Genomic DNA, 22,533 nt, shown 5'->3' on the forward strand with positions numbered 1-22,533 from the left:
AAAACTAAACCCAAACATCAATTCATGGGAGAACACAGCATCCCAGTTGTACAGCAGGCGGAGGAGATGTTGCAAAAAGGCACTGCATATGATGATGATAATGTTTTTTACATAAAGTTTATATTTTTGCACAAGATTTTTTCCCCCATGGTAAATAGATCTTTGTTTTCAAAGAAGTGTTTTTTAAGTAGTCCCACATTTTAGTGTTTTGGTTTTTTTTTTTCTTTTTGAAGATAAGGTGGCATGCTTTCCATATTGTGGCTCTGCAAACATTTCCCTTGAACATTTATCGACCACACAAAGCCTCTCAATTCAGGATGCGAAGAGAAACAGCTCCCATCAAACACAGACCCTGACAAACAATAAGCTTTAGCGTAGAAGCCCAACAGAATAATCAGTCAGGAGGGAAACCAAGTAGTTAAAGCGACTATTCCAACAAGACAACAGAAGCAAACCTCAACTGAGCATCTCTGTTGTGAAGAGGTAAGAGGGGTTATATTGTATACAGTGGGTTCATGTTCAGCACTGACTTTAAATCTCAGACGAGAGATTAAAAAATTAAGTCCATTTGGCAGCAGAATGTTTAGTGGTTTTCTGATTATCGCCTCACGCTGATCAAAGCTGACCACGCACTCCAGTGACCACTGTCCGGAAGCAGTGTCACGTCGCATTCTGTGTGGACAGTCTCTGGGGACCCCTCCTGGAGGAGCTAGCATATAAAACGAGTGGCTCGCCCCTCCCGGACTAACTAAATCCAGCCTGGCCCGACGCGCCTGTGCTGCGCTTCATGGATGCTTCAGCAGTTCAGCATCCTCAGCCCTGCTCAGCTCAGCGGAACTGAAACAACGGTGACAGGGGCACAGCTGACCGCTACCTCCTCTTTAGTAAGTGCACTTATTCCGTCTGCATTGAATCAAACTGCGTGGAGCGCGTGACATTGTGTACAATGTTTATGCAACCGACGCAGCGTCGCTGCTGCCGCTGCTGCTGCGTGTGCTTTGCGCAGTTGCCTTTGGGTTTGCAAAATGTTCATGCTTTAAAAAGCTGCAGAATGCGTAGCAGCGTGATGTGCGTGAAACTGAATAGAATTGCATTTTTATTTGTTTTATATGCAGCACAGGGGATTGCTGGCGTAATTTATTTAAACTTAACAGACACTAACTGTTGTACATTGAATGCATGTTTTGTAGGGAGATTAAACTTTTTGAAAACACGTTTGATTGTTGATGATTGGCGGTCATACTTGAACTATTATCTCGTGCCATCACTGCACGCACTCTCCGGAAACGGGCTTGATTGTTACCATAGCAAAGAGGGCTCGTCACTGTTTGGGACAGCAGCCAGGGACCACACCCTTCCTTGCTTCAGCTTCCAGAGATCCGCCTGGGTGGAGTGCCAGGCATGGCTTTTAACACTGATTTAATGCTGCAGCTTTTCCTTGTACCAAAAAAAATGTATCTATTGTCATTTAATCAAGATACAAAATAATCACTACTGTACTACAGCAGGTACATTATATGAATGTTATGATGGTTTTTCTGTCAGTAGTTACAGAGCGTTGCTGTCTCAGCCTCATGTGTGCCATTTGTTCTCCTCAGGGCTACTGTACACTGTATAAAGTGCTGCCATGGCGAACAGAGGGCCCAGCTATGGACTGAGCCGAGAGGTGCAGGAGAAGATCGAGCAGAAGTACGACCCAGACCTGGAGCAGCGATTGGTGGACTGGATATTTGCACAGTGTGGGGGGAACCTGGAGAGGCCGCAGCCAGGCAGAGAGAACTTCCAGAAATGGCTCATGGACGGGACAGTGAGTGGCTGCTGTGCCTGTACTCAAAATAGAAGTTACTATTGAATTATTAAAGCAGATACACTAGCTCTGTCAGGTTTAAAGAGCCATTGAAGTAAAAGAAATAATAAATAATCCTGCTCAATTGTTGGAATCATTTTCATTACTCCTGGTTGAAGGGAGGAGTCCTGCTGACAGTGCAGGGAAACAAAAAGTGAAATTTAAATTGACAGCCGTTGAACTGAGTCATTCTAGGAGGCACTGATGAAACCCCCCTCTGTCTTCATGAGTAGCACTATAAGCCATTAACAGCCAATTATGAAATACACCCTGCATGGTGCTGCAATGTATCCTTGCATGACTCTCCAGCTGACTGGCTAAAGTTAAAGTAAACAAACAAACAGCAACAACAAAACATCCCTCATAGACCAGGCAGAGATATTGATTGCTGCACAGGCAAGTAACTCAACAGACAATAATTCAGCGCAGCCACAAAACATGCCGCAACATGTTCTCTTAGGGCATGACAGCAGTTGTTCACGGAAATGCTTCTAATCACTCACAGAAGAGATTGACAAGGGAAGATGAGGGAAAGTTGCGAAATGGAACCTTTTAGTTATGGAATTTAAACTAGAGATGCACCGATACTAATACTGGTTATCGGTCTGATACTGACTCAGATAGCTGGATTGGATATCAGTGACAATAGGCAGATCTGGTGTTGGATAACTTAATTTTAATAATCTATAACTTAGTATGTTTATATGTATTGATTTTTTATTATTATTTGTTACATTCCTCTTTTACAAAGTTAGGAAAACAATGTTTAAATCAAACTTGATGTTGCCTTACACATAAGATAATGATTACAGTCTCCTCCATACAGTGAGGTATGCAGCTTCTTAATTAAACACTGGTATTGGACAGATGCTCGACGTGGGCCGATACCTAAAACCCAGGTATCAGTGTTGATATCAGAACTGAAAAGGTCAAGCCAGTGCATCCCAATTTATGCATGACAAATAGGAGTGTGACAAAGTAGACCCTCTGCTGTCCTTTTGATGTGGTCAGTGTGTCAGTTTGGTGTGATCAGGCAAGATGTGTTTTTAACTCCTTTGTCCCAGATCCTCTGTAGGCTTATCAACAGCCTTTACCCGAGAGGGAAGGAGCCTATAAAGAAGATTCCAGAGACACAGATGGCCTTCAAACAGATGGAGAAGATCTCTCAGTTCCTGCAAGCAGCTGAGGCTTATGGAGTCACAACCACTGACATATTTCAAACTGTGGACCTCTGGGAAGGTGACTGCACCTCTGATTTCTTACTTAACTACTGCTGGAGCGGTATATATATCCATTCACATGGAAGTTTTCACTACATGTCATAACAGCTTCATTCTTTTGCTTTGGCTATAGGAAAGGACATGGCAGCAGTGCAAAGAACTCTTATGGCTCTGGGGAGTCTGGCTGTCACTAAGGATGATGGTCATTACAGAGGTGACCGAGACTGGTTTCACAAGTAAGGAGAAACCTCGCTGTGACATAGGAGCTTCACATTTTCACTGCTGTATGGCCATATGATGCTATGATGTTCTTCCTTCTACCTCACCTTGTAACTGTTGTATATGCATAGGAAAGCCCAGGGATATCGGCGAGAGTTCAGTCAAGAGCAGCTTCGCCAAGGCCAGTGTTTGATCAGCCTGCAGATGGGCAGCAACCGCGGGGCTTCCCAAGCTGGTATGACGGGCTACGGTATGCACCGTCAAATCATGTAGAACACTTACTAGCTAATCTGCACCTAACCCCTGCTCAGACCTTATTTTATACTGATACCACGAAACTATAGTGTTCATATCCTTTGTAGCACCTGCAGTGTTAACCTCACTTTCCCTGGATCTGCTGCTTTGCCAAACAGTGTTCTGTCTTATAAACTGATGTCAGATGTCCTCCTTCTTCGAGCTCTCTTCTTGTCAAGTGCTGTCTTTTAACAAGTTAGCTTTGTTAACTCTGTTTCCTTACTTTCCACATCCACCTGAGCAATGTGGAACTCAAAGTCATTCAGTATCTTATGTCGTAGTCTTATGGAGAATTTAAGATTAAAATCTGTATACAAAACAAGCCATCAGTGTTATACATTTCAAATCTGAAATACCATTACAGCATGTTCTATACTAGTTATTTGTATGTATGCATGCATTTATTTACACTTATCTTTGGTTGCTGTTTTAGAAGAGTCTGTAAGTGTAAAATTATTTAGCCTTAGACCTAATGGAACTCAATGACCGTCAATGTCTCTGCTATCTTGTCTGAAGACTTGTTGCAGTATCCTCTGTAACCGAATCAACCTCACGTTGTGCCTGGTTATGGGACTACAGAGACTGGGTCCTGCTATATTGGCCTCAAATTCTAAATGAGTTTCTCTCATTCTGAGCCATGCCCTTGTTATTTGTTTGTTAGATCTATGATGTGTCCACTTTGTGTTCCAAGCAAGTAAATGTGCAGTAGCCAACATGTATGACAGGTAAAGACATTGCTTGAATGTGCACTTTTATGTATTGTCATGTTTCTATTTTTTAAAATATTTATATCTGGAGGCTTGTGAAAAGAATTGTTGAAGAAATAAAGTATGTGAACATGTGTCTGTGTAACACAAGCTGGGTTTCTTGATAGCGGGGAAGTCGAGGGTGTATGCTGTGTGCTCAGAGGGTTGCTTTCTTTCTTATCTCAGTTTGATGCACCAGCTCCTCCCTTGTGCCCATCCCTGCTGTCTCTCCTCACTGTACACAATCTAATAAAGGGGCAGCAGTCCGGCATAATCAGGATGATGAATCCTTTACCAGATAGTCTTGATTCAAGCCTGTGTGCTGGGAAACCTTTGCCTTGCTGAGTGACCTTGAGTATTAAATCCCTAGCTGGTCCAGTGATGCTGTTTAATAGCTGATAGAAGAGTCAACATTTAATGTATTTGCAAAAAAAGTTGTGTGTCTCCAGTGATTTTGTGTACCGCTTACCAGCCAAGGGAAATTCAGTGACCTAATGTTCACTCTAAATGTGGTTAACACTAAAATCAGTCAAGCATCGAGATTACATCTGAGGGGCAGTATCATTAAGGTAAACAGTGATCTTTATCTAAGGCATTTTACTGAGGTGGGGTTGGGCTTTAGGCCACAAAAGGTCAGATTTTATGTCAGTGATCCAGTTTATGGGGTCAATTGCTCCTGACTGTTGGCATTTTAAGGAGCACATATGAGAAAAGCATGCATGAGTTAACATTTTAGCTTGCTATTAGAATCCGGTGACTAAACAGAGCCCATTAAAGTCTTTTTAGTGGTACATTAAAAAGAAAATAATCTGCTGTGCAGAGATGAGTGAGGACAGCATGTAATCATTTACATAAGTTTAACATCCTATTTGCCTTGCTGTATACGTAGGAAAGCAGCACATGTGAAGCTATGTCACCTTTTGCATGACTGACACTCACATACGCTTTGAGTCTGTGCATAGTATTAGTCTCAACTAGACTGGAGAAGATTCTCAGGGAGCGCAGGTGAAGTGTAACAGACAGACTCAATAAGTAAGCCACAAACTCACTTGGGCCAATGAAACGGCTTCGAGGCCACTCTTGTCCAAAGTTCTTGTAAAGCTTATGTTTTCTTTGGTTGGAGTCTCAGTTGTCTTTTGTTCCACTCTGCTCCTCTTGAGCTGGCCAGTTTGAAGACAATTTGACGATTCTTTGCTGCATGTTTGTATTTGAACGGTGCATGTGGTTATGAAGTGAACTATGCACTGGCTTGAACTTCTTTTAGTCTGAAGGTTTTTGCACAGTAGGGTGTTCGATTTATAAGGCAGGTGCATCAGGTACAATGTTTACAGTCACTCTCTTGCTCCTGCTATTGGCGGTCAGGTGTGTGGCACAAGAAGAAACCCCAAATAAGGGCTGCGTTTGTGGATACCCCGGAATACCAGGGGACCCTGGTCACAATGGTGCACCAGGAAGAGATGGCCGAGATGGATTCAAAGGCGAGAAAGGAGATCAAGGTAACTTAAGAAGAGGAAACTTCTCCTCTAGAATTTGACTCTATGCACATTTTCATATATCTCTTAAGCTTCAACTTCGCTATTTATAATAAGAATAATTTATAAATCATCCATAAAAAGGTGAAGTTGGCCCCATTGGAAGACCAGGCAATGATGGCCAGAGGGGTGACAAAGGGGAAGCTGGTATGTGTCTTCAGAATATACTTTATATAGTATATATATAATATACTATATATACTTTATTAGCACATACTTTATTCATATAATTGTTTTGCCTTTTTCTGTCTATCTTGGCTGTATATTCATGAAATGGAAACCATTGGGTATAAAAGTATATTGTGTGCTTGTCATTTACAGGTGCAGTTGGCCCAGTGGGGCTCAAAGGAAAAAGGGGAGATAATGGAGAACGGGGGCCTCCAGGGAAAATGGGGCCGCAAGGAGTCCAAGGACCTGTCGGCCTTAAAGGAAATAAGGGAGAACTTGGGCTGCCTGGACCACAAGGACCTAAAGGCGATTTGGGGCCCCCTGGACAAAGGGGTCCCAAAGGGGAGATTGGCCTTCGGGGTGACAGAGGTATTCAGGGACCACTGGGACCCCTTGGCAGGCCAGGGCCTAAGGGGGAAATTGGTGTTCCAGGCCACAAAGGAAATATTGGTTATCGTGGGGACAAGGGGACTCGAGGAGAGAGGGGTGAGAAGGGTGAGAAGGGAGATGCGGTTGTAATCTCTAAAAGTGCTTTCTCTGTGGGACTCACAACACAATCTAAACTCCCAGCAGCTAATGCACCGATCCGCTTTGACAAGATTATTTACAATCAGCAGAATCACTACGATCCGCAAACAGGAAGGTTCACATGCTCTACAGCAGGAGCCTATTTCTTCACCTACCACATCACTGTCTTCTCCAGAAACGTGAAGGTGGCTCTCGTGAAAAATGGCGCAAAGATCATCCACACCACTGATAACTACCAGAGCAGCGAGGATCAGGCAGCAGGGGGCGCTGTGCTGCACCTGGACGTTGGGGACAAGGTGTGGCTGCAGGTGGCTGGGGGAGAGCTGTTCAACGGACTGTTTGCTGATGAAGATGATGACACGACCTTCTCTGGGTTCTTGATTTTTGAGGCTTAATTTAGGTATGATTACATTATAACAGCTGGTATCAAAATTGTTTTTAAAAGAATAACAAGTCAAGAGAGACCAGACTAAATCTGAACTTTAGTTGATTAATTTAGTTGATTGATTGGAATACATTGTGCCATGATGGTACGTAACTAAGTACATGTGCTCAGCTGCTGTATTTTTGCGTAAATTTCAGTTACTTTACCTGAGTCTATCCTTTTCATGCTATTTAATACTTAATACTCCCCATATTTCAGACAGAAGCGTCATGCATGTACTTTTGTAGTTATTTTATGAAGATTTTACGTGCAAAACGTATGACAGGTCTGTAAAATACAATTGATGACTGTACATTAACTACATAGAATGTAAAGTAGTTAAAAACTGCTGCATCTCGACTAACTACAGCAGGAAAATACCTCACACACATTAAAATAATATCCAGTAATATAAACAACACTCCCCTTTCTGCATTATGAGTTTCCCAGTTGTCTTTTTGATACTTTAAGTGAGCCGGTCGGAGTATTTTACACGTGTGTTTTCATTCGCGTATGGAAGTAAACAATCTGAACCTTCTCTTGCTTCTGGCATTGATTGTCCACTACGTGGGTAAATTAATTAAACTATTTTCCCGAAGGGATCTAGAACCTGTAATTCTGCTGAAATGATAACACCAGTCTGTAAATAAATAAGAAAAATCAATAAACTGATAAAAACTCAAGGAAGTTCGCTCAGCTTTGAGTTTTTCTTCTACTCTGTTAGTTGTGGTTGGATAAAGAGCAACATTAACAAAGTAGATTCTTGCTCTGGTATTTGGGGATGGGCATACACACCAGAAATACCCGGCACGTTGACTTGGCGTGATACAATGACGTGACATGAGAAGACAGTGCAACGCCAACTGGAAGGTCCAGTCTTTTTTTGTCTTCAAAGAACCGCACAAAATGCACAGCCGCGCTGACTTTTTTCCTTTTCTTTCTTCAATGAAGAGCGTTCCACTGTGGGCGTGGCTTTGATGGCACAGACTCATTCATCGACTTGTGATTGGCTGTCAGTTGATTGGTCACGCTTCGGTCAACCAGTAACCTCGATCCTAACCTCTCCAAGCCCCGCCCCTCGCAAACACTGCAACAAGTGTATTCAAGATGCTCGCCAGCCCAGTCCTCCAAGAAAGACCTCCTTTTACTGAAATCATCAGCGAAATTATGAGCTTTTCTTGAGAAACCGCGGAAGATATCGAATGAGTCAGTATTCGTCGTGTGCACTTGTTTGACTACAATCAGGTTTTGCCGGTTGGTGGAAGCGAAATCAAAAACCGCAGAGCTTGCGCAATTTAGAAGTTGATCAGGGGACTCGTGAGCTAGCTCAAGCTGCTATCCCAGTGTGTTTAAGAAGTCAGCCAGCCATTTGTCTCAATATGTTGCGGGGTAACTAGTTAGCGGGGGCAGGCGCACTTGTCGTGGTGTTTTGTACCCGACATGTTCTTGCCAGAGGACGAGGAGTGCGAGGCAGCAAACCGTTGGACCTCAAAGAAACCCAGGCTATTTCACTATGGCTAAACAACAAAAACAGCTGTTCTGTTGATGTGAGAAAAAAAGTCGGGAGGAGAACATCACCGACTATGAGCAGGGTAAGCAAAAGTTTGCGTGTTTTCTATCAACTAAGCAATGATAGCTAATTTACTTCTCAGCCAGTGCAAGTGATAAGTGATAAAATAACTATTTTAAATTATTAATATCATCCCTGTATCACGTTGCAGTTGCATTGATTTCCCCTCCTGTGTTCTCGGTTGAAATGGGACCAGAGGGGGTTATTGTAGTGCATTACAGCCGTGGTTGTTATAGTGATGTGGGAGATGCCAGGCTGTGCAGGGAGTTGGTGAACGAGGGGGTAGGGGGGCCACCAACTACAAAGAGCTTTATGGCCAAAGAAAGTTAATTAATGCAGAAATAAATAAGCACTTTGGCCCCGAGTTCTTTATAAGCTTAGAAAAGTTCTCAGCATAATCTCCTTTCATAGCCCCTTGTTTTCAGATTTTGCCTCATTCTTTGCATGTACCAACTTAGCTACACTTAACTGTAGGAGTATGCAGTCATCACTACTGTGTAGTCACAGTTAATTATCCGGTTGTCTTGGCCTGCTGGATAGATTTTTATGCTAGAGTCAAACCGCTTTGTATAAGATCAGCCAAGTCACATCTGCTTTATGGGGAGTATAAACAACTACAATATAATTTTACACCAGGCTACAGGTTGTAAGTCTGTCTCACAAGGAGACATGTGTTAGGGGTTTATGGACTGATTCTGCAGTAGGTTCCTTCTTTTCTTGCTTTAGTCTGCAGAGCAAATAAGAAATTTTAACCAGCCATCTTCAGTGCTGTGGCTCACTCAGAAGGGACATTTAAAAGGGAAACACTGTGTTCCTTAAAAAAAAAAAAAAAAGTCTTCCAGACTTCCAAAGATCCAGCTACTTTCATCTAAGCTCACAAACCGATGGGAACCAAGGTTTATGATTGTCTCGGCTCTCTGTGTGATTTTAGTGGATTTGAGCTCTTAAGAAGCTTTCTGTTTTCATGGTTTTTGAATGTTGATGGAGCAGCCTTATGCTTATTGTTGCACTTCTGTCAGGTTACACTGTTGGCTGTTGACAACGAGCCTTGGTGGTGTTTTGTACTTTCTGAGCTTTGTGCACTGTGTGGTGTTGGATTTCTGTCTGTCTGTCTCCATGACAGTCCACAGCAGATCAGGTGAGTATGTGGCTGCCTGTGTGAGAGGACTGACACTCCCTGGTTTGGCTTGTACCTGTACTTCCCACGCTTTATAGAAAGGGGCGTGGCATCTTCCAGTTTCCTTCTCTCAGCCAGTTGAACAAATGAGGAACAAGGTTATGGTACGAATGAAACTCTAACCAGGAAACTGAACAAGTAATATCTGTGTTCACCTGACGCAACATGTTGTCTGTGTCAAAATCATATGACCACAAAAGAGGCCATATTTCTATCTTATCTCTAAAATTTCACACAGGCGGTTTCCTTCTGATGTTAAGTCCTGTTTGGCTGTGTGCAAGCTTTTGGTGTCACTCTCAGGCAATGCTGAATAGCCTAGTTGTCTCCCTGATTAGGCTATCATGTGTAGGTGAAACCAGTCCTAAACACAGACTGGTAAAGCTCCGCTAATCAGATTATTACTAGGATGGAAGAGAAATGGGCCATACGCACACATACATACACACTTCCACACACTGTTCCCTCACAAAGAAGATTTCCTTTCTTGCTGACACTTTTCATTTATGCTTGGAAACAGGGTGTAAGTTCAGCTAGCAAGCATCGAGACTTAAAAGATTTTAATACGGATTATAGATTTAATACTGAATATTGTCAAGTGTTTTTTGCACAGATGTGTACACACTTACATGACAGATAAACTACAGTGAACTTTCTCTCTGGTACTGAACATATGTTCAGCTTAAGTTTAACAGAACCCTAGTTACGCACACTGATTTAGCTAATCAGCCAATCTGTTCTTTAAAAGACTATGTGGTGTTTTTTCAGGACATCTTAGAAGTATGTCTTCCTCACAGCTCAAATAAACAACCAGTAAAGTGACAGCTTACAAAGGAATGGTGGTGTTGCTCCAGGGTGGTTGTGTCTGTCTCAGAGTTAAGCCAGAGAATGGAAAATGACAGAAAAGCTTTCTTTCCCTTGATACTCTCTGTCTGCTGGTCTTTCAGTTTAATTCTCAGTTCATTTTGGCCTAATGAGTTTTATCCTAGCCTCAGGCAGGACATACCTTTGCAAAGGTGAACTATGGCTAGTAGGTCACTTATCACCCTGCATTTATGACTCCTTACATAACCGCCTGGGTTTTCTAGCCAAACAGGAAGGGAGTCAATGATTTAAATGCTTTCCTCCCTGCTCAGCTCTGTGCACGCATGCATTTGAGTCTATGTACACAGTGTGCACGGGGAGAAAGGATGCTCCAACTAATTGTGCGTATGTTTTTAAAGTGCATGCCTTAAGCCCTTGTATACATGTTTATGTATCTGGGTGCATGTTCACCCTCGTCTCCTGGAGTCTAATCTCAGCCTGGCTCCAGCTGGCTGCCATGTGTGTGTGTTTGTGTGTGTGTGTGGGGGGGAACTCCTCCCAGAGCTCTTAATTAACTCTGGACCAGGGCCCCAGAGTGCTGCTCCCATCCTCGGTTTAGCAGAAGGCCTGCAGTGATCGCGGTGCAGGCACAGCAGAGATGATACAGGAAGAGTGATCTGCATTCAGAGACAGTAGGGCGTGATAATAACATATATGTAAGTAATGTTTGTCTGAGTGTTGCAATATGCATGGCTGTAGATGTGGATGTAGTAGATGTCTATTGGCATCATTATGCAGTACACAGAGCTCAGCGTTTAAACCTCTGATGTTTATTTTTGAGAAAATTGAAGAAGGGGAAAGATGTTTTCAGAGTATACAGTGCCTTAAGTAAAATATTCTCATGCTAAAAGTAGCTTTTCGCAATTAAGTGTTGAATTTGTCTAGTAATATTAGCAATTATTGATTCTTAGGAGAGTGGCCATTTTAACAGTGGAGCAAGTAGGCAAAGATTGTCACTGAGATGCATTCAGGAAACATAAACTAACAAACGGTAGAGTTACTGGATTGTAAAGCATATTGCATGTAAATTGTTTATGTTCTAAGTCTGTGTTGTCTCTTTGTGAAATGCCATAGCATAGTCACCACCTGTGTAAGCTTGTTTCTTACTACCAGCACTGCCAAGTATTAGTGTACACCAACTGGCCTGTGACAGTTGGCGCCAAGTTTAGGGAGAAGGCAGAAAGGTGTTGAAAGATAGCACGGTTGGTAGAATGGCTGATAGCAAGACATGAGTGTCCCAAACAAAAGCAATGTACTGCAGCTGCAGAAATTCCTTCCCTATCTCCTAACTTTCTGCTTGGAAAATAGATGGAATAATTGATCCCGTCTATTTTTCCGGTTGCTACCCAACGTGATTCTTCTGTGGCTGAGGAGGAGGAAGTACAAGAAGACAATTCAGCATAGCTTTGAAAGCAGTACATTGTTCATGGGGAGGGGGGGGTGTTTACTGTCTGTCAGCAGTGGTGCTTGGCAGCGGTGGCTCTGTGTTTACATAAGTGTTCGGTGTGATGGAGCGAGCTGGTTGAAGTGACGGCAGATTCCACAGAGTTTGACTGAGAAAGCCCATCTGCCGCCGAACATGCGTGGGGACGGGAGTTATGGGAGCCTTCCAGGATCCCTGCGACTTCTGCATGTGTGCATAGCAAAGCTTAAAAAAACGGCTTCAGTTAGGACTGAGTGATGCTGACAAAATCGCAACACTGTTTGTTGAATACTAATTATAATAATAAAAGTATGTTGGAGGTGACTGTTTGTGTTTTTAAGAGATACGTGTCCTCGTAGTCGTACTTTCTTTTATTGATGATGTGGTTGTAGCTTTAACTTCTCCTGTTATGTCATGTAAATACATATTGTTATATCTACTCACAACCACGTTATGATATTGTAAAGAATTCATCATATGTTTATATTCTGTTAAATTGTTAAGGTTAAGGTGAACATAATGATTATGTAAATGTGTTCTATTCAATTAAATCTTCCAGAATTATTTAAAAATTAGGATTTTTGCTCTGTTTTATTATCCATATAACCAAAATCTGAAACAGTACAACAAGTACAACAGAGACAGAGAGATTGAGTGATAGTCATTGTTTTTATCAAACTAATCTGGAAAAAGACCATAGAAAATCAGTGCAGGGACTTTGTGAACGTAAACTTGCATATACATGCACAAAATGTGTTATGGGGGGATTTTTCTGTAGGCTGGGAAAGGTGAGAGAAATGTTACTGGATAATTTTGAGAAGGGACAAAAGACATCAGCCTTTTTTTCACAGGATATATTCTGTCACCATAAGAAAAGCATGGGTGTGAATAATAAAATGAATAATGGACTTGTTCACTGTCAGGATGCTGGTGTGGTACATGCTGGCTCACTGTCACACTGTCATGGCTTACTGGGACACTTGAAAAGATCAGAGACATTGTTGGGGTGCTATAACACGTGTGCTTTATCTACTATGACAAGATAAATGTGCCAAAGGTATTTTGGTAGAAGACCTATGTAGACAACAGACAAATAGCGCAGACTTCCTGTGTAGTATGATTAAGACTTGAACTATGTCACTAATTTGAAGACCACACATCCTTCCCCCCACCGTCACCTCACTATCTGCGTAAACTGGAGCAAACCAGGCAATTTATTACATTAATCACAATGGATTAGCAAGTTTCATTGCTTAGTCACGCTCACAAAGCCTCACTTCAAAGGCTGAGCTGCATTAACCACTGCCCTGAATCTCACACACACACACACACACACACATACACACATTCACAAAAAGCTGAACTTAGCACAGCACCACCCCAACAAGGGCCTCAGCTCTCCTTGGACTCTGAAATACAGCACCAAGGACAAATGTGGTGCACAAGATGATTTACTTACTTTACTAAAAATGTATATGTGCCTCTGTGGTTATCTGAAGTTGTCTGATGTGCAAATTTAATTTCCTCATAGTAACATCTGAATCCGACAATACATTTCTCCATGGTGCAACATGCAGAGAGCCCTAAAATGAATCTGTGTTTGGTTTTGCAGGCAGAGCAAAAGGACAGGGTCTTGTCCACAAGTGAAGACCCTCTCGTGTGCCTCCGCAGCTCTAAAGCTGACCCGCTGATTCGAAGTCGACCCCTCAGTGATATATACCCACTCCACAGTCATGCTGACAAAAGTGCACTCCCTTATCTGCTGTCAGAGTGTGGTGCCCAAGTACAGCCGGTGACTGCAGGTCCAGATGAAAACAGACTGAATGACATCAACTCCTCTGCCTGGTCCAACCCTGTTTTAGGTCAACCTGAGGGAAAGCCTTACTCTGCAAAAATTATGAAGCTTTTTTCTAACTCAAAGAAGGGCCCTGTACCTGCTCATAGTGCAACTGCTGACAGTTCCTCCTCAACCAATAGCAGCAGCAGCAACAGTGGCCCACAGACCTGGTCAGGACTTCCAGGACTGGGTGTTGTGGACTCCTTCAAAAAACTCCGCTCCTCTGTTCTCCAGGGTATACAGAGCAGAGGGGCCTCCTCCAGCGATGGAGAGCATGTCTCTTTATCGAATCAGGAAATGGCTAATGGCATCGTTGTGGCCAACATGAACCCTGGTCTAAATGATGCAACCAATCATTGTGTTTCTAATGGAAATTTTACTGACCCAAAGTTGGCTTTGATGAGCCAATGTGGATCAGATATTGAGGACTATGACTATGACGATGAAAATGATGAAGGGGATGGTCTTACGCGCAATACGCGATTCTCCAGGAGTATCAGGAAAGCATATGGACCTGGACGCATCACCTTACTTGACACAGGGAATGGGAGATTAACGGGAACAAGCACAAATGAAGTAAAAGGCAGTCAGAAACCTGATCTGACATTCGAGGTGAATGCCCAAACGGATAATGTGAATGAGAATACAAATGTGAAGGTCCTGAGCAGACTGAGCAAAAGTGCAGAAAATCTTCATATATTTAAGGTACCTTTTAGACGCAAAGCCCCATCTCCAGGACCTCCTTCACCTAAGGAAGACCCCCAGAGGACTAGCACATCAAATGGGACTCCAGGCATTCAGAGGACAGCCAGTGCCTCCTCAGTGGACCTCCGGGGGCATGCTGTTAGCCGCAGAAAGAGCCCTGTGAAGACCAAGGGGCCAATGCTAAAGCTAGTAGGCAGCATGACAGACCTGACGGTCCGACACAGGAGGAGTCCCTCCCCGAGCCCAACCTCTCCGTCTCTTATGTCACCCCTGAGCCGCCTCCATGATGACTACTCCCGCCGTGTGCCTTGCCAAACAACCAGTGAAAGACAGCGTCGGCCCTCACCCATTAGAGCTCGGGTCCTGTCTGCGGGACACACCCCTCTGGTTCATCCACAGCCCGAATTCCCACAGCAGCACCAGGTCCTCATCAACCCAATTTCTGTGGAGCCCCCAGAGAGCGCAGGTCTGATTTCACCTGGTATCTCTGCTCATTATGAATCGCTGACTTCAGCCGCAACAAGTGCAGCAGAAAGCGATTCATCTCCACTCAGCCAAAAAGAGCCTTCACAACAGCAAGAACAGACTGACGCCAGCGTGCTGCCAAACCAGGTAAGGAAGTAAAAACTTGTTTGTAAAGATGTGAAAATCACTGTTGCTTTACCCATTTCTCCCTCTTCATGGCATAGGAAGATGTAGATATTGTGACACAATGGAGGGTGTATAAAACAAAAATCATCAAGCTAGGGTGTTTATGCAACTGGTCTGTTTGCTTAAAGCTTTAAACTGCTTAACAGATGGATAAAATATACTGAAGCCGAAAGACAACAAGCCTGCAAAATGTCTTGCACGAGCAGCACTTAGAACTGACTTAGAAACCGGATTGGAAATCATCATTCGATCGAATCATCATTGGATTACAGTCTTTTTGTAGAGTTTCAAAAAGGAAGGAAGCACTGAAGGACAAAGGAAATAATCTAGCAGATCTTCCAGTTCAAGGGCACACCTCAGAGAAGTGATTTTATGAAGTGATCTTTGAATCTGGCGTAATTCTTGCATATTGAGATAAGTTCCAGCGTCAGTTTTTTTCTTTTAACCTGGAGCTTCTGTGCTAAAAAATATGAAAAGAAAGAAAACTAGCTTGTGTTTTTGTTTGTCCAAAGTCCCCTTCATTGCCAAATAAATAGTGACACACATGTTACTGTTCTTCACTGTCCTCTTCCTGTCAGTTGTGTTTGATTTAGTGACTTCTGCTGTAGCAAGGTCACATGCTGAAGCCAGCTGTTCTGTGCTACCAGGCACGCCGAAGGAGCAGACAGGTTAATGATTAGGCTTTGTTTATGATTAGCAGTCCTTGCGCAAAAAACGGCTCCATAGTCCTGTTGCTGTGGGAGGGTATGAAGTGATGAGTGAGTACAGCCCCAAGCCAAGTGGATCAAAGTCCAGCACCATGGACACTGGGCCTGGGACAGCTAGCAGCACCATCAGGTAGACAGGACCATAAACATAGATTTTGAGTGCAATGTGTTTTTGTCAAAGAGCAGGATTTTGCTTTGGAAGATGAGCTTAGAAAAATCAGTTTTATTTTCTCTAGAAATCAAGTGACTTTTAGTGGCCTCTGAAGAATTTGCGGGACATTGGCCTCGGGGACACAGGCCAGTCTGGGTTTGTGTGTGTTTTACAATGGTGCTGTTCCACTGTGTGCCTCTCCAGTGCATATGCCGGAGCCCGGATCCAGATCGCGAAAACCAAGAGGTGACGTTTGATATCTTAGAAGAACAGTTTCTAAATGCGTAGCCAATATTTGGCCACTGAGTATGCAGTACGTGCTGACATGACGTGCAGTATGATAACATTTAATTGTGGTTTATTTGTGCAGTTTCTGTTGCAGGTCTTGTTTAAACTTGATAAGCATAGGGTTTTGTTGTGTTCAGTATATTGAGCAAATCACTGTGAGAACTTGAATACTTTCATGTGATAACAAAGTTTCTCACGAGAATCCTGATAAAGTTCGTTGAAATAGTTTTGTGCTGATTCTTGTGGTTCTGCCTTAAGACAGTTGCTTCTAGTCGGGCTTTTATGACCTGTGGTACCATTTTGCTCTGTTTCTGATTAACAGATGTTCTCCTCAGCAAACATTATGTTCTTCATCTCTGTACATATCAGGCCATTGAACAGGGTAAAGTCTGTTATGAACTTTTTCCTCTGATCCCTAGGCGACATCAGACCAACAAGGGAAAGAAGCACTTCTCCAAACAGAGGATGTCTCTCCGACAACCGCCAGCATCTCTCCTATCTCTTCAGAGTCACCCACATCGCCCACAGATGCAGCCCCGTCTCCTTCCACAGAAATATCCCCAATCAAGCCCAGGCGAAGGAGCGGGCGCCCGAGACCTCGGCCCATCTCCGACTACGGGCAGCTCATTTCTAGGAAGCACTTCATTCCCGAGGAAGTGGCAGAACTGCGTGGTGAAGGAAGGATAGCAAATGCGTTATTGCATAAAGACTGCAGCGGTGACGACACGTGTGGGGATGGAGAGAGCCCTGAGAGCTGCAGTGTGAATGGAGACGTTCAGAGCACCAGACAGCAGCGGCCAGTCTCAGTGATAGGCGTGGATCTGTTCTCTCCTGATGCTGAGGAGAGAGACGACCGCCTTCCTTCTGTAAGCATTCACAGTTACAGTTTCAACCATCCAGAAGCAAGCAGTTTTTGGAAAAAAAAAAGATGACATGAACTCTCTTCTACTGTATTGAATTTAGTCTGGTCTTGGTACTAATAAAGGAGTAATCCAGGTAATGAAAGATGTCCAAAATATGATCACGGCCTTCCTTATAATTGTCATTTTGCAAAAAGTTGCTGGCTTTATTCAGGTCATCAGGTAGGTGTTGAAATCCAGGGAGACAGAGCTCTTCCTAAAACCCTGGATGTTCCTTCTTGCTCTCTGTGCAGCCCTTGTCGAGGCCGCCCATCCCCTCCCACGAGGTACCCCCTTACAAAGCAGTGTCAGCCAGGTTTCGCCCCTCCACCTTCTCCCAGAGCACCCCCATCGGACTGGACCGCGTTGGACGCCGCAAGCTCCACCGAGTGCTCAGCGGTGAGAACTGGGGCTGTTGATCATCTCGCATTTTAAGTCTGTGGGAAAGCAGAGTCTGGGAATGTCAATAAGTGTGTTGGAGGAAAATGCTGGTGTAGAGGCAGGTGTGGCTGTGCCTGCCTGCATTGTTTAATTCTTGTGAGAAAAGTTTTCTGCTCTGTGTATATTTTGCAGATGGTATGTCTGAGTGCTTGGCAACACTTGATGACAGCGTGAGTGAGGAGGAGGAGGGGGGCAGCTTTGATGAGCTCACTGATGTCACGCCCTACCTCCAGTCGGGGGTGGAGCTCTCCGTGCTCAACGAGGTGAGACTGAGGAGGGAAGTTTGTCATGTCGCAACACTCACAAGTATCTGCCACAAGGCATATTGGATTTATGATGCAATGTGTATCTTGTTATGTGCATGGCTTGTGAACAGCCATGTGAAAATGTTTTTGCCGTGTGTGTTTTCAAGATGCTTGGCCCCAGTTCAGCAGAACGCACAACCACCGCAGTTTCCAGCAGTCTAGATATAATCTTACATGTTAGACATGGGCTTAGGCTGCATGTAATTGCATCTTTATCTTATCTGCATGTGTGCTACTCAGTGGATAAGCTCTGGCCACGCGGTGTATGCTGAGGCTCTCTGGGACCATGTGACCATGGAGGAGCAGGAGCTGGCCTTCAAAGCTGGCGATGTTATCCGTGTTCTGGATGCCTCTCACAATGACTGGTGGTGGGGCAGGGGGGCTGACAGGGAGGCCTGGTTCCCCTCCAGCTTTGTGAGGGTAAGTGGACTTCCTGACCTTCGTGTCTGATGCATGTTTGCTCTCCAGCAGCACAGAAAAGACTTGTAAACTGGCTTAGCTCCAAACAAGCCTCCTCTTAACAGTGTGTGGGGAAGAGTTCAGACCTCAGAGGTTCTACTGGTTTCTGTGGTGACCTGAGCTGATTGACAGTTGAGTCTTAATTAGGCAGGCTGCGGTAACCATGGCGAGGGTAGTTGATTGGCAGACAGGCGTCTGCTGTGTAATTGCTTGTAGCTTGAATCAAAGTTGCTAAACAGGAGCTGGTTAACGTGCACATGTTGTTGCCTCAGTGATGAGAAGTAGATCTGACTCTTCGAGTAGCTTAAGTAGTTATTGTTCTCCATTTACATTTGTTTTCCCTATGATCGGGACTTTTTATTTAATTGAACCAGAGTCAGTTTCACATTGGAAGCACATTAGAATTTGGGTGCAAGAGCTCAAATAATACACAAATCTAACCAGTTGCACAAACCCCATATAAGACAGTTAAACAGTAAAGTTAAGTCAGGTAATAAAGTGCATATACGTAATAGATTTTTAAAGTGCTTATAGTCACATTTAAAGTGCTTATGCATGAGTGACACAGTGCAAGACAGCTTATACAGATAAGAGATGAGGTTAGGAAGATTAGATAATGTGTCCAAGCTCAGATAAGCTCAAATTGGAAAATGTATTTGTTTATTTACTCATAATCACCTGTGTAGTATCACAGGTCAGCTCAATTTGGAGTGTTTTAGGAGATGACGGGAGTAAAAAAAGAAAATATTTTGACTAGATATGTTTTGGAAACCCTGAATAGTTTGTGGTTTGGATGCTGTGGATGTATTTCAGGTGCGAGTGAACCAGGAGGACTCGAGTGCAGAAAGCGTGGAGAGTGTAGCAGACCAGGAGGATCTAACTCCCAGGGACACACACAGCACTCAGCACAAGGAGCAGATGAGAACCAATGTGGTTCAGGAAATCATGAATACTGAACGCATCTACATCAAGCACCTAAAGGACATCTGTGATGTACGGACTTTGACATTTAAGTCTATAGCTGCTGCTTTTCTGTTGTATTTGTCCCTTTATATAATCTCTTAAACAGTCATACATTCTAAGTCTCAACATTTTGTAATTAATTATTTGGATATAAGCAGTATTTCTATTTTAGTAATGACCGTCTAGCACCTCCTGTTGGTCAATATTTGCACTGTTTTCGTACTTCCTGTCAGTATAGTCTGCATGCTGGTTTTGTGTTTTCAGGGTTACATTCGTCAGTGCCGTAAACACGCGGACATGTTCACTGAGCAGCAGTTGAAGACCATCTTCAGCAACATAGAGGACCTCTACAGGTTTCAGAGGCAGTTTCTCAAAGACCTGGAGAAGAAGTACAACAAAGACCAACCACATCTCAGTGAAATAGGCTCTTGTTTTCTCATGCAGGTAGTGACTGCACACAAAACCATTCTCCAGTGCATTTAATCGCTGTGTTTTCACTGAATGTTTCTCTTTCTTTCCTAAGGGAGAAGGCTTCTCCATCTACTCAGATTACTGTAACACTCATCCAGCAGCTTGTGCTGAGCTGCAGCGCCTCATGAAGTTGGGCAAATACAAGCATTTCTTCGAGGCCTGCCGGCTCCTCCAACAGATGATCAACATTTCCATCGCAGGTTTCTTGCTCACACCAGTCCAGAAGATCTGTAAATACCCCCTGCAGCTGGGAGAATTGCTCAAATACACCCCCAAAGACCACAGGTAATCCTCTGAAAATTTACTTACTCTGGAAACTTACGTGGACAACTTATACTGCTCTTTTACACAGTTGTACTTTTTGAGCACCTTTGTATTGCTGCTTAGACTCTCTGGGCTCATATTATCTGCAGCTTCCCTGCACTAACATATAATATGTGTAAAATACTATATAGTATATGGGTTGATATATGTTGGTCTCTGTGCGGCCCCCAGTGATGCTTGTTGCTATGGATACATTCAATTCTACAACCACATCGTATGCTAGTTAATCATAGGATGAAGATCATGCAAAGCTGTTGTGTCCATAGAATTACTTCACAGTGGTTGTACAATGAAAGCTATAGGCAAGTTGCTACACTGATACTTAACTGTATGTATGTAGCCTAGCATCCGCTAACAAATCTATAACCATCAATGGTTCGTTCATTCATTAGCTCATCTGCAGTTGAAGGAACATTTCACTTTGATAAAGAATTCATGGTGGTCCCAGTGGATTGATTTCTTACTGTAAATTGAAATATCCATTCCATCAATTTTCTGTCAAAGGTAGACCCTTTGCTTATTGCTCCTTTGGTGATTTACTGCAGTGACTATAGCAGCGTGAGTAAAGCGCATGAAGCCATGAAGAATGTGGCCAGTCTGATAAATGAGCGGAAGAGGCGGCTGGAGAGCATTGACACCATCGCTCACTGGCAGGTGGCCATTCTGCACTGGGAGGTGATGACAGCTAATCAATATTACTCTCTCTTACTCTGGTTATTAATTAAAAGTATACTTTGCGTTTTCCCAGCCTCATGCTGAGAACGTTAATTATTTTGTACAAATCTTTTGATTGTTCCTTTGTAAACATGTTGCCACAGGGGTCCAACGTGCTGGAGCGCAGCTCAGAGCTGATCCACTCTGGTGAACTGACTCGCATCGTCCGACAAGGTAAAATACAGCAGCGCAGCTTCTTTCTGTTTGACCACCAGCTGGTCTTCTGTAAGAAAGACGTCCTGCGCAGAGACTTGCTCCACTACCGTGGACGGCTGGATATGGACCAGACCGAGGTGGTGGACGTGCCCGACGGACGGGACTCAGACCTGGGCCTGACCCTGAGGAATGCTCTGCGTCTGCGCAACGCCTCCACTCTGGAGTTTGTGTGTGTGCTGTGCTGCAGGAAGGCCGAGGACAAGCAGAGGTGGTTACAGGCCTTTGCCAAGGAGAGATACAGAGTCAAGGAGGACCAAGAAATGGGTGAGTAATGCTGAAGATATGATTGTCCTTTATTAGTCTCGCAGTTGGGGGAATCCTCCATTTCTTTTCATTCATGCCACAAAACAGCTGCTGTGGCAAGATGTCAAATAAAAGGTGAGCAGAATGAAGAGACAGCTGAAAAAAGGTGTAGAGGCTGGAAGTATTTTGACCTGAAGGTGTTCTTGTGTGTGTGTTTGGCAGGAATGGAGATCAGTGAAGAGCAAAGAAAACAGGCCATTGTTAATGCCAGACGAGCAAAACAGGGGAAGAGTAAAAGTAAGTAAATATTATGCTTTGTGCCGTTTAGCCACTCTTTGTGTCAGTTTTGCACTCATTTTTAGTTAAATTTTGATTTTCATTTGTAATTTTGTTGTTTTGCCCGTTCACCGTTTAGCCATTGGTTACTCTGGCCCACCACACCACCAAAACCTTCACCCACTTCACCAGCGTCACGTCACCATTCCAACCAGCGTGCCTCAGCAGCAGGTCTTTTCGCTGGCCGAGCCCCCGAAACGAAAACCTTACCACCTGTTGTACAGCATCACCCGCAACGCCTTTTTCAGGAAATGAGGATTTTGCTCCTGCGTCCTTTTTTTTCCCCCTCCTTAAAGTGTGCATGTTCACAGCCTGCACAAACCGTCCTGAAGACTCAAAGAACACTTTATTTTTTTCCTGTGTTTTCATGCCTGTGAATGTCAAGTTCTGTTTTTGTGCCTCACGTCTTTCTCAGCGTGTCTGTTTTTGTTTTTGTCGCATGTTGAAGTTTAGTGCCTACGATCTGCAAAGGGGCATGACTAAAGTGTTAAAATACTGACTCTGTCCATTTTGTTGCTCTGTTTAAGATGCTGCTCACTCAAGAGACTCCCACCCCTTTGTCTTATTAATTCCAGCTGAAAGATACTCTTGTATTGATTATGACAACGATGTGTATTCTGCTTTTGCATTGACAAACATGGTTTTAGTGTATTTCACAAAGGCTGGACCCTTTTTTTGCTGTGCGTCTGTCAGCTCTGAGCACAAAAGAGCCAGAGGATAAATTAACTGAGACCTCCATCTTCCCTGTTAACACTGTAAATAAAACTCTTGTACAAACATACCCAACGAGAATGGTGTCACTTTAAAATAATTCT

At 43.6% G+C, this 22,533-nt stretch overlaps 3 protein-coding genes across 8 annotated transcripts; all 3 read left to right on the forward strand.

Moving 5' to 3' along the window:
- Positions 1-267: 267 nt before the first annotated feature.
- On the forward strand, positions 268-4,419 carry tagln3b (transgelin 3b). 3 transcript variants are annotated; one of them, XM_046370842.1, is made up of 6 exons: positions 268-884; positions 1,599-1,807; positions 2,911-3,085; positions 3,200-3,302; positions 3,417-3,535; positions 4,241-4,419. In XM_046370842.1, the coding sequence occupies exons 2-6, from the start codon at positions 1,628-1,630 to the stop codon at positions 4,246-4,248; spliced, it is 585 nt and encodes a 194-aa protein (XP_046226798.1). In that variant the 5' UTR covers positions 268-884; positions 1,599-1,627; the 3' UTR covers positions 4,249-4,419. The 3 variants fall into 3 exon arrangements, with proteins under 3 accessions (XP_046226798.1, XP_046226796.1, XP_046226797.1); XM_046370840.1 differs by having other exon boundaries at positions 3,417-4,419; XM_046370841.1 differs by lacking the exon at positions 268-884 and adding an exon at positions 1,007-1,508 and having other exon boundaries at positions 3,417-4,419.
- A 1,014-nt stretch (positions 4,420-5,433) lies between these two features.
- c1qtnf9 (C1q and TNF related 9) lies at positions 5,434-7,869 on the forward strand. The gene is made up of 3 exons (XM_046370835.1): positions 5,434-5,821; positions 5,942-6,004; positions 6,179-7,869. The coding sequence occupies exons 1-3, from the start codon at positions 5,647-5,649 to the stop codon at positions 6,946-6,948; spliced, it is 1,008 nt and encodes a 335-aa protein (XP_046226791.1). The 5' UTR covers positions 5,434-5,646; the 3' UTR covers positions 6,949-7,869.
- Positions 7,870-8,018: 149 nt separating this feature from the next.
- On the forward strand, positions 8,019-22,499 carry spata13 (spermatogenesis associated 13). Of its 4 annotated transcripts, XM_046370827.1 has the most exons (13): positions 8,019-8,569; positions 13,621-15,162; positions 16,767-17,213; positions 17,501-17,645; positions 17,820-17,950; positions 18,233-18,412; positions 19,265-19,444; positions 19,679-19,858; positions 19,938-20,170; positions 20,755-20,884; positions 21,028-21,403; positions 21,605-21,679; positions 21,798-22,499. In XM_046370827.1, exons 1-13 carry the CDS (start codon positions 8,561-8,563, stop codon positions 21,971-21,973), a joined length of 3,804 nt encoding a protein of 1,267 aa, XP_046226783.1. In that variant the 5' UTR covers positions 8,019-8,560; the 3' UTR covers positions 21,974-22,499. The 4 variants fall into 4 exon arrangements, with proteins under 4 accessions (XP_046226783.1, XP_046226784.1, XP_046226786.1 ...); XM_046370828.1 differs by lacking the exons at positions 8,019-8,569; positions 13,621-15,162 and adding an exon at positions 15,845-16,305; XM_046370830.1 differs by lacking the exons at positions 8,019-8,569; positions 13,621-15,162; positions 16,767-17,213; ... (1 more) ...; positions 17,820-17,950; positions 18,233-18,412 and adding an exon at positions 18,667-18,941.
- Positions 22,500-22,533: the final 34 nt, after the last annotated feature.

Source organism: Scatophagus argus, chromosome 18 (assembly GCF_020382885.2).
Source record: "Scatophagus argus isolate fScaArg1 chromosome 18, fScaArg1.pri, whole genome shotgun sequence".
In the NCBI taxonomy this organism is placed as follows: Eukaryota; Metazoa; Chordata; class Actinopteri; family Scatophagidae; genus Scatophagus; species Scatophagus argus.

What these genes read in the sequence shown, in the direction of transcription:
- tagln3b (XM_046370840.1), top strand. Translation starts at nt 1,628, where the DNA reads ATGGCGAACAGAGGGCCCAGCTATGGACTGAGCCGAGAGGTGCAGGAG. An exon ending in AACTGTGGACCTCTGGGAAG is followed by an intron (nt 3,086 to 3,199) that starts GTGACTGCACCT and finishes CTTTGGCTATAG; the next exon opens with GAAAGGACATGGCAGCAGTG. An exon ending in GACCGAGACTGGTTTCACAA is followed by an intron (nt 3,303 to 3,416) that starts GTAAGGAGAAAC and finishes GTATATGCATAG; the next exon opens with GAAAGCCCAGGGATATCGGC.
- c1qtnf9 (XM_046370835.1), top strand. Translation starts at nt 5,647, where the DNA reads ATGTTTACAGTCACTCTCTTGCTCCTGCTATTGGCGGTCAGGTGTGTG. An exon ending in AGGCGAGAAAGGAGATCAAG is followed by an intron (nt 5,822 to 5,941) that starts GTAACTTAAGAA and finishes ATCCATAAAAAG; the next exon opens with GTGAAGTTGGCCCCATTGGA. An exon ending in GGGTGACAAAGGGGAAGCTG is followed by an intron (nt 6,005 to 6,178) that starts GTATGTGTCTTC and finishes TGTCATTTACAG; the next exon opens with GTGCAGTTGGCCCAGTGGGG.
- spata13 (XM_046370827.1), top strand. An exon ending in TCCCCTCCAGCTTTGTGAGG is followed by an intron (nt 18,413 to 19,264) that starts GTAAGTGGACTT and finishes GATGTATTTCAG; the next exon opens with GTGCGAGTGAACCAGGAGGA. An exon ending in ACCTAAAGGACATCTGTGAT is followed by an intron (nt 19,445 to 19,678) that starts GTACGGACTTTG and finishes TTGTGTTTTCAG; the next exon opens with GGTTACATTCGTCAGTGCCG.